General features: G+C 39.1%; 1 protein-coding gene across 1 annotated transcript; it reads right to left on the minus strand.

The window, feature by feature from the left end:
• Positions 1-11,874: 11,874 nt before the first annotated feature.
• Positions 11,875-15,072, minus strand: arl3b (ADP ribosylation factor like GTPase 3b). Its single transcript, XM_072666974.1, has 6 exons — positions 15,006-15,072; positions 13,850-13,993; positions 13,556-13,672; positions 13,400-13,450; positions 13,118-13,303; positions 11,875-12,881 (listed from the first exon to the last, which is right to left on the minus strand). Exons 1-6 carry the CDS (start codon positions 15,006-15,008, stop codon positions 12,834-12,836), a joined length of 549 nt encoding a protein of 182 aa, XP_072523075.1. The 5' UTR covers positions 15,009-15,072; the 3' UTR covers positions 11,875-12,833.
• Between the last annotated feature and the right edge of the window lie 750 nt (positions 15,073-15,822).

Consider the following 15,822-nt stretch of genomic DNA (forward strand, 5'->3'; position numbering starts at 1 on the left):
TTGATGGCCAAGACGCATTTTCAAAGTAGTTTAAAAACATGTCAGATTTTGATTTTGGGCTTTTTTTTTTTAAAACTGTCCTCGCACTTCACATTTCCCCTTTAAAGGAACCCTGTGAGTCTATAAATAGTCCTCTACCACTACTTAAGTTTTAGTTTAGTTTTTAGTCTTCCTTTTCAGAAATGTGTCAAAGAACCACATTTAGTACTTTACACACTCTCTGTAGAGCATTACACTGAGTGAGTGAACAAGACCAACAAAGGAGTCATAAATTATTCTTCTGTATTTTTGTTTAATTGTTCATAAGTAGTGGCCTTTTATGTTGTCAGTAAACAATTTGAAAGTATGCTTTAAGTCATTGTTTTATGGATATGCTAGTGCTATATCAAGATTTCTTGATCATTTTACCTTGAGTATGATTAACGAACAATTGATGAATGTGTAGTCACTAAGACTGCTCAGCTCCATTTCACCTAACCTAAGATAAAAGTAGTGAAAACTATAAACTACTTTAAACTATTAAAATGACTTTTGTTAATGCATATTTTAATACACTTTTCTTTAACTTGTTATAATAATTAAATAAATCAGTACTTCGTAAACTCCCATTGGCAGATATTACCTTCTTTTATTTTTCTTTTCTTTTTTTTTTCGATTTTTTTCTCTTCCATTGGGAAATTTCACCCAGTCTTGGTTGCAAAACACTTCTACTTCTGTGATATTCTTGGACTCCCTGACTGCACAGCATGTTTATGGTCTGCCCACAAATTTCCAGTGTTCAAGTCGGGGGACTGTGAGGGTCATTCCAAAAGCTTCAGCTTGCATTTCTTAAAGAGGTTCATGGTGGATTTTGTGGTATGTTTTGGATCATTGTCCAGTTGTAGAAACCATACCCATTTCTGTTTCAGTTTCTTGACTGACAGTGTTCTTTCATCTACTCATCAATGTTTCCTGTGCCACTAGCAGCCACACAACCCCACAGGCAAGCAAAGCACCTAAATGTTCCTGCAGTTCCTTTGCTGTCATGTGGGGATGTGCTTTGCCATTCTGATCAACAGCATATGAGTGGAAGGTTTCCTCAAGATCTTGCCCTGATTTCCTCACTTCCCTGACATTACTTTATTACAATTTCGGATAGTGGAAACTGCAAGGCGGGAGTGCTGTATTATATTTTTATATAATTGATGTAGGCATCAATTAGCTGCATTAGCACAGCTAATTTGAAGTCAAAGAATTTATTACACTGTGGAACTGTCATCACCTCACAGGGGGAGCAAATCAGCCCCAGAGAATCACCAAGCCACCGCCAAGTTTCACTGTAGGCAGGATGTCCTTTTTAGAGTATGCTTCATGATCCAGACATACCACTGATCAATAGGCCTGAAAAGTTTTCTTTGCATTCTGTTCTGTGAAGCAGTGAAATAAAACAGGAACTTTTTTGGGTGTTTCTAGAGGAGAAGGAATGAAGCATACAGTGAAACATGGCGGTGGCTCTGTGGTGCTCTGGAGCTGCTTTGCTTCCTCTGGCACAGGAAACCTGCAGCGTGTGGAGGGCAAGAAGAATCCTATCAATATCAGGAAATCCTAGGAGAAAACATCATGCCTTCTGTGAGGAAGCTGAACCTTGGAAATCACTGGACTCTTGAGGTTCTTCTGAAACCAACATGGTTAACATGACAATGATCTCAAGCATACACCAAGGTTTAAGAAGCCTTAGAGTATTATTGAACTAGAGGCCACTGCCCATGAGGAAAGCACTAAGACACCTCAGGAACGCTGCCAGAAGCTGATGTCAGGCTTTGCATCATGTTTGCTGCATGTCGTAACAGGAAAAAGGGTGCCTTACTAAGCCCTAAAGATGCGTGTCAAGAAGGGGTTGAATAGTTCTGAGACTGCAGTGTCATTAAACGTGGTATTCTTTGTTGAATCTGGAGAAAGCACTTACTCTTGTTTGATTGGTTTATTGAAAAGAGTTAATAAATAATTGATAGTCCTTATATTGTTTTCAGTGGCAAGTCCTGAGCTGTAGATCAAAACAAAATTTGAGGTAAACCAAAGCTTCTAATCATTTCTGTATGTTGTAGACTTGTAATGTCTATTAGAAAATAGATAATCTCCTTTAAACCTGTTTCGATGGGCCGAAGTACTTCAGAGATCTGCCCCTTGCTTTAGTAATTTAGATTAGTATGTTTTCGGCAGTTCATATGCTTTTTTTACGCTATTCCGTACTGATTAGGAACAAGCAACCCATAGAGACTTTTAAAAATCCCCTTAATGGTCTGGAATGTCTCCCACATGGCTCACAATGTGTTTGCTCATTGATCTACTTTGACAGTACCCCAGCTCAGAATGTGTGCTCTTTTCAGTGTATGTGCCTGGGTTGTGTAGACGCTGGCCTCCACTGTGCTGCTGTTTGGTGAAGCTCCCCACAGCTCTGTCTCATTGTAGCCCTCTTCTAGTTCCTGAAAATGTGGGGGAGGGAGCCTCTGGTGTGTGTGCCTTTTTTTCAAATGGCTTTGGTCATGTTTCAGGAGATACTGTCTCTGCTGGCATTAAATTTATCTCCCCAGTTCTTGCTGTAGGCCCCTTAGTTTGTGTGCGTGTGTGTGTATGTGTGCTTGTATACCAGAGAAGAAGATTGTATGACCTCTGGGCATTTTTCCTTCATATGAATGAATGTGTGGATGTGTCAATAGGACAGTTTTCAGCTCCATGGGGGGAGAATCGTTAGAAAAAGGCCCTAGAAATAATCAAACCCGTCATGCTACAGCACCTACCCACATACGCCGGAATTTGTGTCGAATGGGGCCTGGAAGAATGGAGGGGGAGTCAGTGGTCACAGTGAGACAGGCTGAAAACAGTCGCTCTGATGTTTTACAGATGTGACAGTAGATCTGATGAAAGCAAATTTGCCAGACGTCATCTCTTCTGATGTTCCAGGACAGATGCCTAAGCAATTGAATCTAATTACTTAATGCATGATCTTACAGACGTAGAACAATTTTGCTTCATAAGAAATAAAGAATGTGCACTGATTCAGCTTACTTATATAGTTTTTTCTAAATGTCTGCATAATTAAATGACTGAGAGAAAACCTTATGAGTCAGATTTGTTCACAGTGGTGGTGACTAATGGGTTAGTGTTTAATAGAACACATGTTGGGTTAATCTGACCCAGCATAGTTATATGAGTATAGTTGGGACATTAGAGTTACCCTTATATATGGTTCCTTTCTCCCAGTTTTATTTCATTGTTTTTCATTTTTATTTTAATTTTAATTTATATTTTTTATTTTCTTACTAAAAAATTGACTTATTAGTCAAGATAATGCCTAATGAAAATATTACTCAGTAATGACACGCTGTTCATCCGTCCATCCATCTGCCCGTCTTCTTAACCGCCTCCTCCTGGTCAGGGTCACAATCAGTCCAGAGCCTACCTGGAATTAATGAGCGCCAGGCAAAACCACACTCTACACAGGGCACCAGTCGTAGCATACCACTCACACCAATTCACTCACACCTAATGGACAATTTAGCATAGCCAGTTTACCTACCATGTATGTTGTTGAAAGGTGAAAGGAAACTGTAGTACCCAAGGAAAACCAAGGCAAAGACACGACAATTCTCACAGACCGTGACCTGGAGCTACTGTGTCACCCACAAACTGTTCAGTTAAACTTTTGGAGTTTACCAGTTTGATAGTCCTTTACTGGCAAATCTAATCAATATCTAACCAAAATATGTCCCACTTTTCATGTCCCAGATTAGCACTGTTAGCAATACCAATTTCTAACAACACATTATACAGTATTTTGTGCATCTAAACACACAGAAAACATGTCCACTGATAAATGTTGGACAGCACTGTGCGCACGACTGATTTAATAAGACACAAATTGATAGTGCTAATAAACTGTTTAATACTACTGCTTTAACTACTGTGTGGATTTTAAACCCAGTGTTGGTGAGGCTCTCCCAACTGTCTGAGAAGGAGGTCCGTCTTGTGGGGGGCATTCCAGTTAAAATTTCTTTCTTGGAACTTAGAAATTCTGACATCCCGGTTCACATGGAATGCAGTGTAAATCTAATCTAGTTAAGTTTGTTTGGTTAAGTAGCTAGGTTTGGTAAGTGACATAGCTTTAGCCAACTGCAATAAATGTATTGCATCAGTAATCTACTTAGAAATTACCAAATGTTTATCCATAAATTGACAAATATCATAAAATTACCAGTGACCCTTTAATAAGACAATGAAAACAAATATGAGAACTTCATAAAATAATCAGATTAGATTAGATTTCTGCGAGTCTACTCATAGATATTCTGAAGCATGAGGCAATTTTGCACTAGTTGTAAGATATGCATTTTTAAACAATTTATTAAGGGTGGAGAGCTGCATATAAAAACTACTGATAAACAAATGACGTCACTATGCAAAGCATTTTTATCACTAAAATGCCATTTTTATTTTAGTGCTTGTGATTTGCTCCAAAAGTTGATGGAAACATAGCTAATGTGATAATTACTGGTTGGCTGAAAAGTGAGCAGTCGGATGGTGCTGATGATGATGAGCCTCTTCTTTCCCCCTGTGTGTGTCAGTGGAGATGCTGGGAACCCTGTGACCCAGATCATCCCTCCACAGCCGCTGCTGTAATTCAACACTGCACCCGCCCACCAGCCTCTGAGGGCCCACTGAGCTGTCACACACCAGCTCTGCCAACAGCTCTGGGTGTTGCCTCTGCTCTCTCTCTCTCTCTCTCTCTCTCTCTCTCTCTCTCTCTCTCTCTTTCATTTTGCAGTGCTGAGTAATCTCTCTCGCTCTTGCAGTTCTTTTTCTCTCACGTTAAAGTAACTCAAACCTGGATTGTTGTTTCTGGCCACATTCTGACCAAATGCTGCACTGAAACATGAAACTGGGACATAACAAATAAGAATACAGGAATTGTGTCTAAGAATGAGAAGTTACTCATTCACATTTGTGATGGCTATAATCAATCGAACTGACCTGAATACCTAAGTGTTTATCTGTGAGAGAGAGAATCTGGATTGGGATGCCTAGATCAAGAACACAGAGTGCTCACTAGGTAAATATGTCTGGCCTTCTCAAGTAAAACAATCAGGCTTTTCTCCATTTTGGAGACACAAGGTTTTGAATGTGACATCATCAACATACTACATGCGCCTATATAGTATATACATCTATATACTACATCCTTTCTTATGGTCTTGCTTTAAGGGATTTTCAAAATCTTGGTTTCACAAGAATGAAAGCAAAACTAGCTTCTCCTCACAAGTTTCTCCTCAATAACTGAAAGTCCTGCATTAAGAGGAAACAATGTTTCGTTAAAGCAATAAAGCCACAGCAAGCACAGCTATGTGGGGCCTGTACGGTTAGCCTTACTGGGAACAAGAAAGTTCTGATAGTGGGTTTCATGTTGGATACCCACTATGGTCAGTCATGGGACCAGTAGGGTTTAAAATATTGGCCCCATGTGGGATGTACACTGCATACAGGGCCTAGATGGGACCCATGAAAAATTAAGGTGGGCTGAAACGATAGGGCCACTTGGGAAGCCCAATTGGATCCCAGTAACAATGCTTGTACAAACCCACTCAGAGCTCATTCCCACCTGGAACCCACCTAGATTACATTTCACATGTGAGCCCAACATGAGCATGTTGGCTGAGAACTGTGTGTAACTGTGCTTACTGTGCAGTTAAAACATGTTGGTGCTTTTCCTTCTGATGTGTGTTTAGCTGGGTTCAGCTATTTGTTTTTGAGGGAGCGGAATTTGGAGAGAAGAGATTTGAAGAGATGCTACAAACTAGTAATCGGCTATCCTGTTTGCTCATACTCGTCACGTGCTAAGTTTGAACTCCCCATCTAAGGACACTGGCACACAAAAAGCCATGATCATGAGGTCTACCAGAGGTTACTGCTCTCTAGTATCAACAACACCAAATTCTCCAGAAGTCGCTGTCATGTTTTATTATTTCACCTGCTCTGATTGCAGCTTTCACTAGTGGGCTGGGTGTGTGTTAATTATGGGGGTAGTAAATTTAATGAGTCAAGTTTTGGAATTGATCTGGTTTCCAGAACCTGTTTTGGTAATGCCAGATTTTCTTTTGTAGGTTTGACATTCTAGGGTGCCTTCGAAATAGTTCCGTAGTATTTAATGCTTTTATTTATTAATATTTTGAATTGTGAATCACATATAAAAGTATTTATATTCGTGTTTGTGTGTGAATGTGTTTTTTCTTAGATGCCAAGTGTGTTAAGATGAAAAAGGTTTTATGTGTGTGTATGTTTGTCAGAGAGAAAGCCACAAAGCAGAGCATTAAAAACGTGACTCTCTACCTTTATCTAAATCACTTTTTAAGCACCTTACCTTGAGTGTGATGTAAGTGAGTGTGAACCCCACGGCTGTTACCCCCTTAGTTATGGAATCTTACTGCTCCAGTCATTTGTGCATCATTCCTACAGGAACTCTGATAGGTAGAGACGCATGGAATGTATGGTTTGGGTGAGCCAGAGCACTGCAAAACCTCAGGGTGGTTCTCCTAACACAGCAGCTGCAGAACAGCTGCCTTATTCCCAGCAGAGCAATACTGTAAATAAGAGAAAGAGTAAGGCTAGGCCTTCTGATAAGCATCTTGTCATGACACACTCATCCAGTAAACTGCCAGGGCACTTGGCACGTTCTGTTAGACTGCACCTTGCATTTAAAAGTATTTACTTACTAACAGATCCACAGCACATTATCTATAGCCTCTTCTCCTTTCCACACAATTTCCATGTTTGTTTCATTACAACAGCTTGTTCAGGTTGTCCTGATGGCTCCTCATGCCTGTGGGAGAGTTCACTGGCTGTGCGTTGCAGAAGGCAGCAGTCACAGCTTCGTGTGGGTGTTGGGCCTTTTGTGTCTGGCTGAGGTGCATAATTATGTCTCCTCCACTGCACCCCTCTGACAGCCAGCATCTTAATGGCACTCAATAACAGAGGTGTGAGGCCTAAACTGATGATTAAGCCAGGATTTATGTACATTAATGCCATGTGATTTGTCTTTGTCCTCGATTGCACACATAAGGAAAACCATTTTGACACAATCATTCAATAAATCAAAGATGCAAGCTAGTGATGTGAAGCCTGTATCATATGATGTACATATTGCATGCTACTGATAGCAAAGGATAAGGTCTGTCATTCATTCTTAAAGAAAATGTCACCAGATTCCTTCTTGCACATGTACAGCTTTTATATAATATAGACTTTCCATAATAAGAGTAATGAATGCAAATAAGGAGAAAGCAATTTCCACATAATTACAAAAATGATATTATTTGAGTGGCAATGAATGGGGTCCAGGCAGCTTCTGTAGGTAGTCCTCAATTTACTCTTAGAATCACCAGCTGCAATGAGACAAATTTAGAGGCATTGAGCCCAGAGCTAGAGTATAGGGCGCGGTACTATCACTACATGAAGTTCTATGCCATTCGTATGTTCTGTTAAGCATGTGTAAAGCCAGTTGAACTGAGAACTGTAACCCTCTAACAGCACACTGTTATGTGCTGTTGGAATTTCCCCACATTGATACTGATCTGCAGATGTGCAGAACTGTGCTTTAGTTTATATCATCTTTTAAAGCAGTTACAATAACTCTTAGTATATAGCCATGTTATACAGTGCAGGGCTGGGTTTCCTGAAAGCACAAAGATGATTCTCACATGACTCAGTGAGCATCACACTGAGCACTCTTTCTTTGCTCTTTTTTTGCTTATAAGAAAGCAAGATGTTTGGACATGATGCAGTGGACAGATTTATTAATAGTGAAAAAAACCCAAACACATTAATTATTAAATTTGATATTCCTAATAAGCTGTGTCTTCTGATTGCAGCACAACATTTCTCCATTAATAATAAAAATATGATTTTGTAAAGATACACAAGAGATTGTAAAGAATCTGTATTGTTGGCCTCCATATTTGTGGAGATATTGGCCAAATGTTTAACACGATATGTACTATAGCACCACCACCAGACATTTTTCTTGCATGGTGAGTGGAGACCAAAGCTGCGCAGCATCTGCTGCTTCCATGCTTTGCATTATAGATTTAGCCATATTTCACACTTTACAACAGAAAAGAAGGGAAAAAAACAGACAAATCCAGTGCTAAGTGCTTGGACCCCTAATGATGCCTTTTTATGCACTGTTAAAAGCATAATGAGGTACCGCTGAGTTTCCATGGTTACATAGTTCGAGGTGCTGCCCACAGAGATTGAACTAATAATTTAATATACATTCTATAATAATGTGTGAATAACAGTCTCATTTACTGTTTTAAAAAGTACAGCTCTTAACACACTTATATATAAGATGTATGTTTCAGATTCAAATCGTGTTGGATTATTACATGCAAATATAGGTTGCTGGAGGAGATCTCTGCATGGGGAAATAATCATAGAATTCTGCTGATGGTCAGTATGAAGTGATGTCTAAATGCATAACTACTTTCACTGAGCAGCCTCACAATATACTTCCTATGAATACTTTGTATTTATTCTATTGGTTAGGAGCCCAGATAGCAGAGAACGTTATTGGAACCTTTAGAAACATTCCTAAAAGATTCCAGGGAGGTTAGCCTGTAACGTTACAGATATAACGTTCTAGGAAACATTTTAAAACATGGGATGTAATACTGGGTTGCATCACAACGTTATTAGACTGTTTCTTACACATTCTTAATAACATTCTCAGAGGATTTCTCAAATATAATTATTTCAGAAACATCTCAAAATCTCAACATCCCAATACTAACAATACAATAAAATACAAAACAAAGAATTTTAACAATAAAAAACTGATATATAATCACATATTTAATGTTATTCCAAACTTAAGAATTGGACCATTTCTTTAAACATAGAATACATTTTTTTCTGAATTGCCTGAAAAGTCTGGATTCAATTGTGAAAATAAATGAATACACTTAAAAAAAATGTACGCGAACATCCAGAAAGACTTCAACATTCAGAACATTCACATAACGTTATAAAACATGTCAGGAATCTGGGTCAGCAAGTCAGAATAGTGAAGTTTGGTCTAAAGGAGCTACAGTACATAGAGACAGTTGGATATACTGTACACAAGTCTATGGTATGTATTAGTAACTGTTACCAGGCCTGATATAGAGGACCCATCATAATGAGAAAAGAAGCTTCAGTTCATCCATTATCCTCCAGAAATTACAGCACTAAGAGAATGGTCATTTGCAGATGTTTAATCGGCTTATGCTTCTGTTTATGCTTTTGTAGGTGTCATTTTTATGCAAGTTAAAGAGTGTTTTTTATTTAGTTCAATTATTGTTTTTTAGTCAATATATAAATAGAGGTATTGTATGTTGTAATTTAGTACATCTTATTAGTAAATCTACTGTATTTGTATTTATTATTTAAAACATGTTTTCAATGACCAGAATAAGCTATATATGATGTTTATACATTTCTGTTATGTCTTTCACATATTAATTTCTATTCACATATTATTCTCATTTAAATCAGTCTAATTTATATTTAAATAATGAGTCTAATTGGATTAAACATAAGCTGTGGAAAATGATTATTGTAAATATGATTTATAAATTGAGGTTAATAGATGATTAGTTGTATTAAATAACTTTTAGTCCATTTAAAAATGTCCAGAATTTGCATGCATGCAGAAAGCTATTGAACTTATAAATCGCTGAAATAGGACACACGTCCTTCGTAGGGCAAGCAATATTTCATTGTGTTTGAAAAAAATAGAATGGGTCTTTATTTCCCATCTACCTCCTTCTGATCCAGCAGATCCTGCATAATGCTTGTTATGCATCTCTTTCCCATAGTCCTTTGCTTTTTCACCCAGTGGTAATCCATCCACCCACAACTTTGATATACATCACAAAAATCTCAGGCTGTGTCCATCAAAAACTCCCTCGCTTCAAGATCAGCCATTTACATCACAGACAGAATTACAAAAGGGCCTTTTCTTCAATGAACAGAATTCAAAAAAGGGCAGTGCTCTATCGGGCTTTTCATTCTGCCTTGTCTGTGGGGCAGATGGAAGGAAAAGCCCGCAGATAAGAATGCTGGATGAGGGCTGGCTCACTGGCGAGGATGAGGAGAGATGTAGGGAGGCCAGTCTAATTGCCTGTCTCAGAGAGATGGATACTCAGAGGATTTATTCGGGCTTAATAAAGCCTGCATGTCTCACAGCAAGAGTGCATGTGTCAGCTTGGGAGTGTCACTCAAAAAAGCCAAGTGTGTGGAATCAGTGCAATTGGATGGCGGATGGGTGTGTTCACATTCAAGCATGCAGGCCATTAACTATTCAGCAAGTGCAGGCACAGTTCAAATACCTCTCAGGGCCCCATCAAAGTAACATATTCAAAATGATGAGGAAAGAGGGGGAGGATGACAGGACGGAACATTGGTATAAATACGTCTGTTTGTTATCATATCTTCCAGTTTAATAGCTGGAACTGAAATATGATTACGCTCTTAAAGAGACAGTCTGCACTGATGTCGGATGAATATACTGGATCTCAAACACTAGGTTAGCTTGTTCCAAAGGTTGGTGATGACCTTAGGCTCATGCACAGCTGCTCCAAAGCATCCCATTTTACTTGCAAGGCTTTTCTACAGAGATTGTACAATCCATGTCTGCGCAAAGGAACACCTGTATCAGCAGCAGGTGCACCATATAGTAGTTGCATTTCCTAATTTGGGTGTGTAAGGATGCTTTTGGGCATATGGACATACATAGACAAGCATTTGTAAGGAAAAGATGAAAAGAAGTGAACTCCTGCTGCACATTTACTTGCAAATGTCGATGCAGTTACTTTATACTATGTAAAAATAGCCTTAATGGACTCTTCATGCTGGGCAAGAATTGTCAACATATACATACACACACCCACACACCATAACCTGCCACGTACCACCTACCTAATATTAAGTAGGTGCCCCTTATGCCACCACAACAGATCTCTAGAGAATCAAGGCATAGACTCCACAAGACCTCTTGTGGAGTAGTTCCTGTCCTGTAACTCCTGGTAGTTGTGAGATGGGGGCTTCATGGATCACATTAATGAGCCCTGAAGCTGGTTTCCCCCATTTGTCATTTCTTTTGGTAGGTACTGACCACTGCACAATCAGAAACACCCCACAAGATCTGCCTGATGTTTTGGAGATGCTCTGACCCATGTCAAAGTGGCTCAGATTCTTCTGTTTGCCCATTTGTCCAGCTTTTAAAATATCAACACATTCAAGAACTGACTGACTTGCTCCCTTTAATATATCCCACCCCTTGTCAGATGCCACTACAGATGAAAATAATCAATGTTTTTTTTTTTCTCATCTGGTTCTAATGCTATGGCTGATCACTGTGTGTATATAAACATAACGGTCACCTCTTCTCATAAATGATGACGTATGCCATATATTTCCAAACGCACTTGCAGTTTGAAAAAAGAACAGTCTGTTGACGGTGGCGCCATCTGCAGTGACACTGCAATTATAAAAAAAAATCTGCAACCACCACGCATTTCATTTCCTAATCGAGAATAGATTAATCAATAGGCTTTAATATTTGCCAGACAATAACACGTAGGATATAGGTGAGGGGAGCTGCAGTGTATAGAAAACCACCTGAGTTCTGTCAACACCATCTGTTTCATTGCTTAATGGGGGATGGTAGCAGGGAGAGGCAAATATATGACTTCTGGCAGAACAATGGAAAATGAAGAGTAGCAGGACAAACACTGGGTAAATTCCAAGAGTAAGCTTCAAATGTAAAAAATAAATGAATATAAAAACAGCAGAATAGAACATCACTGTTGTTTTTCAATATTTACTGTGGTGTTTCAGTCAGTCATACAACAGAGATATGCTCAAATCAAACAGGAAACACAGGAAATGCTAAGATCTTATATCTATGTGTCTGTATACTTGAATTTGCAATACACATTCCAAAGTGTTTGCATATTGCCTACTTCCAAATGATTACAGCAAACTATGAAATGCATTTCCCATCCTAGCCTGTTGTTTACAGGTTCATTTTTATTCTGGATTTGGGCACGACAATCTTTTTTTTGCTATTCTATGAAACACAGAAAGCAATATTAAAGCATTCTACACTCTTAATAAATGTTACAAAAATATACTCAGAAAAAGAACAATATTGTGAAAAATATTACATTGAAAGATGGAGCAACATGAACTTCATGTCATCATAGACAGAAACATCAGTCACAAACGTAACCTACAACAAAGCAAGGCTTGTGGTTCGGTAAAAAGGAATGGAATATGTCGATTATCATTTTAAAACGTATAAATAGGTCACAGTATCAGATTCCATGTTTAATGTATTTGGACATTCAGTGCAAAACCTTGAATGACGTATCCTAGAATATGAAGGCAGAATCTGTTGCTTCAAAAAACCCCAAAACAAAACAAACCAAAAAAAAAAAGCCTAACCATTAGTCAATTTTTTTAATGGACACGCTGATAAATTTGTTGATCATAAAATGTTATATCATAATGGCAAGAATGTTTATTTAAGAACATTTCTGGGGGTTCGGAGTATAAAAATAGGCTTGAGGTCCTTGTGCAAATTTCCTTTGAGCACAGCAGGCCTCAAGGGAGAGGCAAATGTGAAACGCAAATTTTGTTTAAGTGAGGTGTCTTAATTTCCCAAAACTTTTACGTGTTTCAAAGCTGTATGGATGCATTGTTTGTACATTCAGAGGTACACACTGCCTTCCCTGGAGGGACTGCAGTGGGAATATGCAGCTCTACTTCCTCTTCGCATTCACGCTCTTACAGACCCAGTTCATGCCGTCCTGAAACACAAAAGAATCAGAGTTGTTTTTTTTATTCATACACAACAAAATATGAATACATTAAAGCCAACAGACTTTCAGTTTTGCTATAAGTGTACTGATAAAATCTATTTTACTCATGTAGAAAGAATGTATATGTAAATCAGAGCATGTCTTTCAAGGCTCTGACTACATGCTAGTGATTGTCTCATGTGTCAGAAAAACATGTTTCTGCACCAGACATGTGTCATATTAACCTGGACGCCCTCTCCAGTGAGTGCTGAACAAGACTGGATCTGCCACACTCTGTCCCGAATGGTGTGCAGGTTTAATCCCTCAGCAATTTCAGACGCAGGGGCTGCGGTAAGCAGGTCTTGTTTATTAGCAAAGATGAGAACTGGAACCCCGCTCAACTTTTCCTCATCTAATAACTCCGCCAACTCCTGAAAAAAATAACACCCAGCGCAAATGGTGTGAGAGGGTGAATTGGTAAGACTTAAATGTACAGTTAAAGGCTGTATCCATGCACACGCCATTACCTGTCCCGTTTCTTCAAACCTCTTGCGATCTGCACTATCGATGACATAAATCTGAAACAAGATTTTTCAGTCACTTGATTGGTTGTTATTTTAAAGACAAACAGCATTCACAAGTAACGGAATATGGTGTACGGTGCATCCTAGTGTAACACTCACTAGAAGATCAGTATTTTCAAAGTAGTTCCTCCAGTAGGGCCTGATCTTGCGCTGTCCTCCGATGTCCCACACATTCAGTTTGAAACCCTGAGACTGCACACTCTTGATGTTGAACCCCTTGGAGTCATAAAGCATGCACATATATAAGCATGTCCAACACCCTATATGGTAATAAACATTTAACTGTAAAATTATATATAATAATAATTATCACATCTGAAACAAAGTGCTGCTGGCTAAACAGATGACGATGAAAAGAGAGGTCAGGAGCCATATGAGCGGAGTGTGACTGACCTGCGTTGGGGTGATGTGACTGATATCTTCTGATGCCAGCTGTTTGAGTAAAGTGGTCTTACCACCGTTGTCCAAACCAAGAAGCAAAATACGAACCTCTTGGTCCGGGGTACTTTTCAGTTTTCGCAAAATCGACAGCAAACCCTGAAACGGTACAACAGGACTGAGGAGAAGGACGATACACGATATGGACAAAAGTATTGGGACACTTGCTCATTGACTATATCTTCTGAAATCAATGACACTGAAAAGAATTTTGAGCATCCTGCTTTTGTTGGACACTCTATAGTATCCAGGGAAGGGTTTCTACTAGAGTTTGGAGCATTGCTGTGAAGATTTGATTGCATTCAGCAACAAAAGTTAATCAAGAACTAGTGAGGTCAGGATGATCACTTCCCCACCTCATCCCCAACTCCTTCCAAAAGTATTGGATGGAGCTCCATCATTCCTAAAAACACAGTTCCACTGCTCCACAGCTCAATGCTGAGGACTTTATAGCCCTCTAACCCACACCAGGCATTAGGCATGGTGCCAGTAGGTTCATGTTTAACTGCACCAGAAAGTCCTATTGTCTCTACAGGCACTAGACAAGCCGTGTGTGCGTGTGTGTGTGTGTGTGTGTGGACTTACCAATCTGTTTTAGCAATGGGTGCAAATTAAACTAGCTGATTGCATTCATTAGAAGGGGTGTCCGCAAACATTTGGACATGCAGTGTATCTGGGATGCTACATGTTAGCCACATATTCAAGCTCGCCAAACGATAAATCCCTTCATTCCTTGTTTTTGTTAACTAGCTATAAAGAGAAATAAATGAGCACTTGGTTCTCTCACATTTTCGGGACTATGAAGCGCTTTGTACCGACACACATAACGATCAGCACCTCTAGCGGGCAACCCCACTGAGACTGACACTTACCTAACGTTAGCTCAGGGCTAGTCTGTGGTTAGCGCAGGCTAATCTCATCCGAGATTTACAACTGCTGCTGATGCTTCTTCATATCTGTGGAGATATTATCGCTCCAAAAGCGAGCACTTCTCTTCTAGCCCGTCTCATTAGGTTCAGCTATTACCGCGAAACGAGGACTGCTCGTCACTGCCCGTGCACAATGTTAATGTACAGAATGAAATAAGTGTTATTATAGAGATTTAACTCACCATCTTGCGCTTGTGTCTTCTCCAGGGTTTCTAAGGCGGGCCGATGACGTCGACACGGGAAGACGCGCGATTGCGTCACGTTAAACCGGGACTGTGTCTCAGTTAAAAAAAAAAAGAGCTAAATACAACGATATAGCTGACCAGAGCATTTAGTGTGAATGTAGTTATTATAAAAAAGATCTCTCTTTTCACAATTAAATATAAAAAATATTATATTAATTAAATTAGTCTCGTATTAATAACGTGCAGCATTTATTTTATCTCCCGACAAAAACACAACATTGTCACAACGTGGTCTACTTTCTAACAACGCTGTCAAAAAGTGCTCCTTTTTACGTTGCTGCAAATAAGTTGTCGCAACGTTGTCGCTGTCCAATGAAAACACGTATCTCCAACATGGTGACTTTACAGGACAAGGCAAAAATGCTCTTAATTTTGAATGGAAGTCCGAGTAAACTAAAAGTGTATTTTATTGGTCTGTCCATCCAGAATGATTTACACGGGGTACAGAGCAGCTGCAGGGTCCAAAAACCGACCAAATGGAGATACATGTGTTTCACAGGACTGCATCTTCCATGCACAACATGAATACATGTAGACATTAGATTACCTGCTGTCCTGGAGTAGTTCACTCTTTCACAACAGGTGCTTACTTTTTCACGTTGTCACAACCTGACCGTATTGAGTGGTGTATTTACTCAAACAGTAAATAAAAGCAATACACTATACGAACGATAATTATTATTATTATTATTATTATTATTATTATTATTATTTATACTACTACTACTACAAATAATAATAATAATAATAATAA

This window comes from Salminus brasiliensis, chromosome 22 (assembly GCF_030463535.1).
Source record: "Salminus brasiliensis chromosome 22, fSalBra1.hap2, whole genome shotgun sequence".
Classification (NCBI taxonomy): Eukaryota; Metazoa; Chordata; class Actinopteri; order Characiformes; family Bryconidae; genus Salminus; species Salminus brasiliensis.

Coding starts and splice junctions, on each gene's coding strand:
- arl3b (XM_072666974.1), bottom strand. Junction 13,451..13,555: donor TTGAAAATACTGATCTTCTA/GTGAGTGTTACA, acceptor ATCTTGTTTCAG/ATTTATGTCATCGATAGTGC. Junction 13,304..13,399: donor GGTTTGAAGAAACGGGACAG/GTAATGGCGTGT, acceptor TATTTTTTTCAG/GAGTTGGCGGAGTTATTAGA.